The sequence below is a fragment of the Oncorhynchus clarkii genome, chromosome 18, assembly GCF_045791955.1.
Source record: "Oncorhynchus clarkii lewisi isolate Uvic-CL-2024 chromosome 18, UVic_Ocla_1.0, whole genome shotgun sequence".
Classification (NCBI taxonomy): Eukaryota; Metazoa; Chordata; class Actinopteri; order Salmoniformes; family Salmonidae; genus Oncorhynchus; species Oncorhynchus clarkii.
Window position 1 is genome coordinate 68,852,314 of NC_092164.1, and position 9,844 is coordinate 68,862,157.

Consider the following 9,844-nt stretch of genomic DNA (forward strand, 5'->3'; position numbering starts at 1 on the left):
ATTTGTCACATACACATGGTTAGCAGATGTTAATGCGAGCGTAGCGATATGCTTGTTCTTCTAGGTCCGACCATACAGTAATATCTAACAAATGATTGAACAATTTCACAACTACCTTTCACACACACAAGTGTAAAATAATGAATAAGAATATGTACATATAAATACAGTGGGGAGAACAAGTATTTGATACACTGCCGATTTTGCAGATTTTCCTACTTACAAAGCATGTAGAGGTCTGTAATTTTTATCATAGGTACACTTCAACTGTGAGAGACGGAATCTAAAACAAAAATCCAGAAAATCACATTGTATGATTTTTAAGTAATTAAATGGCATTTTATAGCATGACATAAGTATTTGATACATCAGAAAAGCAGAACTTAATATTTGGTACAGAAACCTTTGTTTGCAATCACAGAGATCATACGTTTCCTGTAGTTCTTGGCCAGGTTTGCACACACTGCAGCAGGGATTTTGTCCCACTCCTCCATACAGACCTTCTCCAGGTCCTTCAGGTTTCGGGGCTGTCGCTGGGCAATACAGACTTTCAGCTCCCTCCAAATATTTTCTATTGGGTTCAGGTCTGGCTAGGCCACTCCAGGACCTTGAGATGCTTCTTACGGAGCCACTCCTTAGTTGCCCTGGCTGTGTGTTTCTGGTCGTTGTCATGCTGGAAGACCCAGTCACGACCCATCTTCAATGCTCTTACTGAGGGAAGGAGGTTGTTGGCCAAGATCTTGCGATTCATGGCCCCATCCATCCTCCCCTCAATACGGTGCAGTCGTCCTGTCCCCTTTGTAGAAAAGCATCCCCAAAGAATGATGTTTCCACCTCCATGCTTCACGGTTGGGATGGTGTTCTTGGGGTTGTACTCATCCTTCTTCTTTCTTCAAACAAAGCGACTGGAGTTTAGACCAAAAAGCTATATTTTTGTCTCATTAGACCAGATGACCTTCTACCATTCCTCCTCTGGATCATCCAGATGGTCATTGGCAAACTTCAGACGGGCCTGGACATGCGCTGGCTTGAGCAGGGGGACCTTGCGTGCGCTGCAGGATTTTAATCTATGACGGAGTAGTGTGTTACTAATGGTTTTCTTTGAGACTGTGGTCCCAGCTCTCTTCAGGTCAATGACCAGGTCCTGCCGTGTAGTTCTGGGCTGATCCCTCACCTTCCTCATGATCATTGATGCCCCACGAGGTGAGATCTTGCATGGAGCCCCAGACCGAGGGTGATTGACCGTCATCTTGAACTTCTTCCATTTTCTAATAATTGCGGCAACAGTTGTTGCCTTCTCACCAAGCTGCTTGCCTATTGTCCTGTAGCCCATCCCAGCCTTGTGCAGGTCTACAATTTTATCCCTGATGTCCTTACACAGCTCTCTGGTCTTGGCCATTGTGGAGAGGTTGGAGTCTGTTTGATTGAGTGTGTGGACAGGTGTCTTTTATACAGGTAAATAGTTCAAACAGGTGCAGTAAATACAGGTAATGAGTGGAGAACAGGAGGGCTTCTTAAAGAAAAACTAACAGGTCTGTGAGAGCTAGAATTCTTACTGGTTGGTAGGTGATCAAATACTTATGTCATGCAATAAAATGCAAATGAATTACTTAAAAATCATACAATGTGATTTTCTGGATGTTTGTTTTAGATTCCGTCTCTCACAGTTGAAGTGTACCTATGATAAAAATTACAGACATCTACATGCTTTGTAAGTAAACCTGCAAAATCGTCAGTGTATCAAATACTTGTTCTCCCCACTGTATATGGATGAGTGATGGCCGAACGGCATAGGCAAGATGCAGTAGATGGTATAGAGTACAGTATGAGATGAGTAATGTAGGGTATGTAAACATTATATAAAGTGGCATTGTTTAAAGTGACTAGTGAAACATTTATTACATCCAATGTTTAATTATTAAAGTGGCTAGAGATTTGAGTCAGTATGTTGGCAGCAGCCACTCAATGTTAGTGGTGGCTGTTTAACAGTCTGATGGCCTTGAGAAAGAAGCTGTTTTTCAGTCTCTCGGTCCCAGCTTTGATGCACCTGTACTGACCTCGCCTTCTGGATGGTAGCGGGGTGAACAGACAGTGGCTCGGGTGGTGGTTGTCCTTGATGATCTTTATGGCCTTCCTGTGACATCAGGTGGTGTAGGTGTCCTGGAGGGCAGGTAGGTTGCCCCCGGTGATGCGTTGTGCAGACCTCACTACCCTCTGGAGAGCCTTACAGTTGTGGGCGGGGCAGTTGCCGTACCAGGCAGTGATACAGCCCGACAGGATGCTCTCGATTGTGCAGCTGTAAAAGTTTGTGAGTGTTTTTGGTGAAAAGCCAAATTTCCTCAGCCTCCTGAGGTTGATAGGCGCTGCTGCGCCTATAAAACTTTCCACCTTCTCCACTACTGTCCCATCGATGTGGATGGGGGGGTTCTCCCTCTGCTGTTTCCTGAAGTCCACAATCATCTCCTTTGTTTTGTTGACGTTGAGTGCGAGGTTATTTTCCTGACACCACACTCCGAGGGCCCTCACCTCCTTCCTGTAGGCAGTCTCGTCGTTGTTGGTAATCAAGCCTACCACTCTAGTGTCGTCTGCAAACTTGACTGAGTTGGAGGCGTGCATGGCCACGCAGTTGTGGGTGAACAGGGCGTACAGGAAGGGGCAGAGCCCGCACCCTTGTGAAGCCCCAGTGTTGAGGATCAGCGGGGTGGCTACAATAGTCATTTACAACATTACCAATGTCTACACTGTATTTCTGATCAATTTGATGTTATTTTAATGGACAAAAAATGTGCTTTTCTTTCAAAAACAAGGACATTATGCATGCCCGGTCGGTGTGCAGACAAACAAATAAAAATTCAATTTAAATTGTAATACTTCTGACAGCCATCTGTTTAACTCTGCCCATAACTTTTGGACTTTATGACGTTCCCAGAACTCATGGATTATTGAGTCATTGTTAGTTTTACACTTCAGAGATGATTGTGCTGTAGAATTTGTGAATCATGTCTCTTGTATAAGAAATTATATACATTAGTTTATACTGGATTAAGCCTACATTTTTGACAACTGTAACTTCATTAGTTATGTCCCAATATTCCCTCCAACATCAGTTATTTTTAAGTCTTGGTTCCAATAGTTTATATTTTTTTTCTAAGAGGTTGTCAGTTGGATATGCTCTCTGCAAGGTTTTATATATCTTAGCTATCACATGAACAGCCTTTTTTGACTCAAATAAGATTCCCTCGAGGTTTCTCTCATATCCAAATGCCTTAAAAAGCAACATTTCATGATATGAAACTTTTAAGTTGCATGTATTTGAAAATACTGTATCTACATTGGTCAGTCCAAAATGACTTTTTAATTCTGTCATGGAAATACATTTATTTCCTGTTACCAAGTCATTTATGGTTTCTATGCCTTTAGTTTTCCATGTGGACCAATTTATCAGTGAATTGTGAAAAGCTATCCAAGAATTCTTCCAAAAGGTTGTGTTTTTAGGGAGTGACAAGGGTTCTTGTAAAATACGTTTCATTTTCTTCCATATTGTTATACTGTTTTAAACTATGAAGTTGTTCATGTTCTTAGCTCAATCTTTGAAAATAGACACGTAAAAAGATTCTGGGGATGAGCATGCGCATTTTGATTATGTACCCATTGTTCCTCGTTAGTGCATTTAACTATATGTCACAAGTAAAAGCCTTGGGTAGAGAGTTGATACAATTCCAAGTCTGGAAGGTTAAAAGCACCCTCAGACTCAGGAAGGTTAAAAGCACCCTCAGACTCAGGAAGGTTAAAAGCACCCTCAGACTCAGGAAGGTTAAAAGCACCCTCAGAATCAGGAAGGTTAATAGCACCCTCAGACTCAGGAAGGTTAAAAGCATCCTCGGGAAGGTTAAAACCACCCTCGGGAAGGTTAAAACCACCCCCGGGAAGGTTAAGGAAGGTTAAAACCACCCTCAGGAAGGTTAAAACCACCCTCAGACTCAGGAAGGTTAAAACCACCCTCGGGAAGGTTAAAACCACCCTCGGGAAGGTTAAAACCACCCTCAGACTCAGGAAGGTTAAACCCCACCCTCAGACTCAGGAAGGTTAAAACCACCCTCGGGAAGGTTAAAACCACCCTCGGGAAGGTTAAAACCACCCTCGGGAAGGTTAAAACCACCCTCGGGAAGGTTAAAACCACCCTCAGACTCAGGAAGGTTAAAAACCACCCTCAGACTCAGGAAGGTTAAAAACCACCCTCAGACTCAGGAAGGTTAAACCCCACCCTCAGACTCAGGAAGGTTAAAACCCACCCTCAGACTCAGGAAGGATAAAACCCACCCTCAGACTCAGGAAGGATAAAACCCACCCTCAGACTCAGGAAGGTTAAAACCCACCCTCAGACTCAGGAAGGTTAAAACCCACCCTCAGACTCAGGAAGGTTAAAACCCACCCTCAGACTCAGGAAGGTTAAAACCACCCTCAGACTCAGGAAGGTTAAACCCCACCCTCAGACTCAGGAAGGTTAAAACCCACCCTCAGACTCAGGAAGGTTAAAACCCACCCTCAGACTCAGGAAGGTTAAAACCACCCTCAGACTCAGGAAGGTTAAAACCCACCCTCAGACTCAGGAAGGTTAAAACCCACCCTCAGACTCAGGAAGGTTAAAACCCACCCTCAGACTCAGGAAGGTTAAAACCACCCTCAGACTCAGGAAGGTTAAAACCACCCTCAGACTCAGGAAGGTTAAAACCCACCCTCAGACTCAGGAAGGTTAAAACCCACCCTCAGACTCAGGAAGGTTAAAACCACCCTCAAACTCAGGAAGGTTAAACCCCACCCTCAGACTCAGGAAGGTTAAAACCCACCCTCAGACTCAGGAAGGTTAAAACCCACCCTCAGACTCAGGAAGGTTAAAACCACCCTCAGACTCAGGAAGGTTAAAACCACCCTCAGACTCAGGAAGGTTAAAACCCACCCTCAGACTCAGGAAGGTTAAAACCACCCTCAGACTCAGGAAGGTTAAAACCACCCTCAGACTCAGGAAGGTTAAAACCACCCTCAGACTCAGGAAGGTTAAAACCACCCTCAGACTCAGGAAGGTTAAAACCCACCCTCAGACTCAGGAAGGTTAAAACCACCCTTAGACCCAGGAAGGTTAAAACCCACCCTCAGACTCAGGAAGGTTAAAACCACCCTCAGACTCAGGAAGATGTAAAACTTTCCTTTTTATTCTATGAGTTTTAACTGCCCATAAAGTCTGTTTTGACAGAGTATACTTTTTAAAGAATGTCTTCGGTGGGGTAATTGGTATTACCAAAAATAAAACCAAAACCTTGCCGTTCTAAAGAGTTTTATTCTCCCTGTAAGATTCATGGAAGTTTATTCAATTTAATTAGATCTGCTTTCATGTGGTTGAGTAATGGAATAAAGTTATCTTTATATATTTGTTGGCACTTATTAAGAATCCTAAGTATTTTAAATTTTTTGCGGACCACTTAAAGCACAGGGGTCAAACTCATTCCACAGAGGGCCGAGTGTCTGCGGGTTTTTGCTCCTCTCTTGTTTTGATTGATGAATTAAGGTCACTAATTAGTAAGGAACTCCCCTCACCTGGTTGTCTAGATCTCAGTAAGGAACTCCCCTCACCTGGTTGTCTAGATCTCAGTAAGGAACTCCCCTCACCTGGTTGTCTAGGTCTCAGTAAGGAACTCCCCTCACCTGGTTGTCTAGATCTCAGTAAGGAACTCCACTCACCTGGTTGTCTAGATCTCAGTAAGGAACTCCCCTCACCTGGTTGTCTAGAACTCAGTAAGGAACTCCCCTCACCTGGTTGTCTAGATCTCAGTAAGGAACTCCCCTCACCTGGTAGTCTAGATCTCAGTAAGGAACTCCCCTCACCTGGTTGTCTAGATCTCAGTAAGGAACTCCCCTCACCTGGTTGTCTAGATCTCAGTAAGGAACTCCCCTCACCTGGTTGTCTAGATCTCAGTAAGGAACTCCCCTCACCTGGTTGTCTAGATCTCAGTAAGGAACTCCCCTCACCTGGTTGTCTAGATCTCAGTAAGGAACTCCCCTCACCTGGTTGTCTAGATCTCAGTAAGGAACTCCCCTCACCTGGTTGTCTAGATCTCAGTAAGGAACTCCCCTCACCTGGTTGTCTAGGTCTCAGTAAGGAACTCCCCTCACCTGGTTGTCTAGGTCTCAGTAAGGAACTCTCCTCACCTGGTTGTCTAGGTCTCAGTAAGGAACTCCCCTCACCTGGTTGTCTAGATCTCAGTAAGGAACTCCCCTAACCTGGTTTTCTAGGTCTTAATTGAAAGGAACAACCAAAAACCAGCAGACACTAGGAATAATGGAATAAGTTTGACACCCCTAACTTATAAATCTGATTTATATAGATTCTGTTGTTTCTAACTAACACATTTGCATTCTTTGTATTTTCAAATGATAAAATATTGTTCAGTTTCATTTCTTGATGTGCAAAAACCACAAGCTCAATCAATCGGGATGTATTTTATAAACCATATCTATCATTGATTACAGTTGCAGGAACATAATCAACCAACTGGGCACCCATACTGGCACTGCTTCCCAAGCCTGTGGGATTTCCTAGAAAGAATATGAAGTGTTGGTGACTTGGTGCAACACTGTGACACACTAAAAACTAACAGAACAAAAATGAGTCAATGTTGTAGTCGTCCACTTCACCGCGCGTCAAACACAACCACTGGAGTCTGGGAGTCGAGGAATAGCAACAAGAATTGAAAATATTATTTCATATAGTAAGTAGCCTTGCACGAGTCTTGGCTTGTGCGAGCCATAACGGCTAATATGAGCTTGGGCCTATCTCCTGTTTTTGTAGCGTGAGTCAGCTTGATGTACAAGTACACCCCCTGGACAGGATGTTAGTCTATTACAGGGCAATTTTCTATAATGTACAGTAATGATTGGGTCCCTCCTAGAATTCTTATGTAGAAGGACCGAAGCTCCGTTCTGGTGACCTTTTAAAAGGTCATTCTACTCCAAAATGAATGACAATAAAATTATGCACACACCATCTAAAATAGAATTTCCACCTCCAGAAATGAGCCTAATAACACATCGGTAAAATTATTTGTTAGAATTCTTTTAACATTTTGGGAATATTTGTTTTTGCGACTGCAAGAATTGTTGTTCATTGACTGCTTGTCAGAATCCATATTCCCTAAGGCACTCATGAAATAAAAAAAAATGTAAAAAATAAAAAATGTACCCCTTTTTCGTGGTATCCAATTGGTAGTGACAATCTTGTCTCATCGCTGCAACCCCTGTACGGACTCGGGAGAGCCGTGTGTCCTCTGAAACACAACCCAACCAAACCGCACTGCTTCTTGACACAATGCCCTATGGCACTCATAACTTGAGCCATAATAGAATATTCCTTTCGCATAGAACACACAACAAGCCAACTAGGTAAATAGACCAACTATTCTACTATGGGCTTGTCAGATTTTTCTATTAATCACTCATTTCATTTGCACAGGAAAAGTAAAATGTCTACTGTTCTAGCATCTTCAAAGTGTGCCTCAGCAGAAATATATTTTCACATTAAATATTATTTTTTTTGCTTGGCGGCAATGATTTTTCTGTGGCAAATAGCAGCAAACAGGAAAATAAGTGCAGCAGAAACACTATTTAAAAGGATACATCTCTTTGTTCTCTTCTTGTACATGATTCTGTATCCACACTCTCTGCATCTGATTGGATCACGAGCCTTAATTTCATTTTCAGTGTGGCATTCTGTTTGGAGAGAAAACAACATTTCAGCCACTACTACAGCAGACATACTGGTAAGCATTCTATAAGGCAGGAGCTGCAGTAGTACATCAACCACGTAGATACATGTATAGATATGGGTGAATAAAACAAGGGTAGACAACTGAGGGGGCATGTTATGAAAAGTTACTAATAGTCTTAGTTACAGTACAAAGACAAAGCATGGATTTTTTGAAAAATAGCACCCCATGTACAGTATAATAGAATATTAGTTTCAGAACAGCAGACATTACCCCCACATATGTAGATCATAGGCTGTTGCTTGGGGGGTTGCACATCTTTTTGAGCGTCCATGCTTGAATCTGGAGAAAAATCAGATTAAACATTGTCAGTACAGTTTGGGAGTGTATTTGTATGTATTATGAATCCCCATTAGCTGTTGCCTTCCTGGTGTCCAGCAAAATTAAGGCAGTTATGCAATTTTAAAAACAATACAATACATTTCACAACCCAATAAGTGTATGCCCTCAGGCCACTCCTGTACTACCACACAAAATAATTGTGAACATGTGTATAGTATAGTGTGTGTGTAGGCATATGACACATTTCTGAAATAGCCGAACCAGCATGGCTTATAAATGAGATTGTAATGACTAGCTAACATATAACAGGTTTGCAAAGTGAGCCAAAAGCATAATTATCTCACAGCAATTTAGCCAAATATTATGATAACTAACCCCTTGTATCTGTGGTTTAGCCTTAGCTAGTTACCCTGCTATGAATGGTTTCCTGGCTAGCGTTAGCAGGCTAACTTCAAAATAATAACTGAGAAATATCAAAGCATATATCGCGTGTTTAAAACCAATTCAACTTGAAATAATTAGTCATTTAGGTAGCCTACCGGTTTAGAAAGTTGATAAATATGTTTTTTGTTTCTCTCATGCCAGCGTGCGCAGTCGTAATGGACGTCGCAACAACGTGATTCGTGATTGGTTACCTAATCCTCCATTGTAATTGGTCCATCAATGCTTGGCTAGATTTTATTTTTTATTTAACCTTTATTTAACTAGGCAAGTCAGTTAAAGAACCAATTCTTATTTACAATGACTCTTTATTCAATATATTTTCTAGCAGTTTGATGTCAAATTAAATATAACAATCGGTACATAGGAGTCTTTCTATGTTTGTCACAAGCCATACTTAGTTTTTTTCTCGATGGGACTTGGATGATTTTAGGTTCACAGCTCCAGAAAAGCAGAGGGCGCTGTTCGGTTCATGTAAGCACCGTTACACACTGCAAATCCGAAGACGACATCACCACAGATAGAACAATGAGACAGATATTTTACCGGATGTATAAATGTGAAGCATCCGTTTGGCGTTTCCACTCACTACCAAATATGGTGATGAGAAGAAGCCCAGTGGCGGGCAGTGTGGGAAGATGGGATGAGATGGAATTCTACAAAATGTTGTCATCGTTGAAACATTTGATCTCAATACAGTTTTCTGTTCCCAAAACTAAAATATGTTACAAACAGAGTGGACTAAGTATTGTAGACTTCACCCTTTGCCAAAGTTTAAGACAAACGCAGGAGGCCATTTGTCTTTTGGTAGTCCATCATTGTAAATACGAATTTGTTATTAACTGACTTGCCTAGTTAAATAAAGGTTAAATAAAATAAAATAGAGTTATTGCACATGAACACTTCACAGAGCAGGCGTTCCCTAACGGAAAAATGAAAATATATGCTAGAACACGCCAATAGGCTAACTCGTGCATGGCTCTGCCCCATCCTTGCGTGTTCTGCCCACTATGACTCAATTGTTCCCATTGCAAATAACAGGCTGTAGGTTTGTCTAGATTATCATTGATACTGCCACACAATGAGTTAGTTATAAAATGAGTTAGTTATAAAAATCTTTGACGATGCCTTAAAGGCTTTTCAAATAAGACAAAATATAGTTCCTTGGTGGACTGAAGCAGTCCACTGAAGCAAGCAAGCCTTTTAAAACTTTAAAGAATAATTTGACATTTGATAGCATGATAGTCTTTCAGAGAAAGAGAGTGTTTTCTAGAATGCCAAGAAAGGTTCATGGAAGGAATTCT

At 41.8% G+C, this 9,844-nt stretch overlaps 1 protein-coding gene across 1 annotated transcript; it reads right to left on the bottom strand.

The window, feature by feature from the left end:
* Window positions 1-6,480: 6,480 nt before the first annotated feature.
* Window positions 6,481-8,748, bottom strand: LOC139372792 (DNA-directed RNA polymerases I, II, and III subunit RPABC4). Its single transcript, XM_071112596.1, has 4 exons — window positions 8,639-8,748; window positions 8,031-8,099; window positions 7,669-7,761; window positions 6,481-6,709 (listed from the first exon to the last, which is right to left on the bottom strand). The coding sequence occupies exons 2-4, from the start codon at window positions 8,089-8,091 to the stop codon at window positions 6,687-6,689; spliced, it is 177 nt and encodes a 58-aa protein (XP_070968697.1). The 5' UTR covers window positions 8,092-8,099; window positions 8,639-8,748; the 3' UTR covers window positions 6,481-6,686.
* Between the last annotated feature and the right edge of the window lie 1,096 nt (window positions 8,749-9,844).

Coding starts and splice junctions, on each gene's coding strand:
- LOC139372792 (XM_071112596.1), bottom strand. CDS start 8,091: ATGGACGCTCAAAAAGATGTGCAACCCCCCAAGCAACAGCCTATGATC. Junction 7,762..8,030: donor TATGATCTACATATGTGGGG/GTAATGTCTGCT, acceptor CTCTCCAAACAG/AATGCCACACTGAAAATGAA. Junction 6,710..7,668: donor CAAGAAGAGAACAAAGAGAT/GTATCCTTTTAA, acceptor CCCAGACTCCAG/TGGTTGTGTTTGACGCGCGG.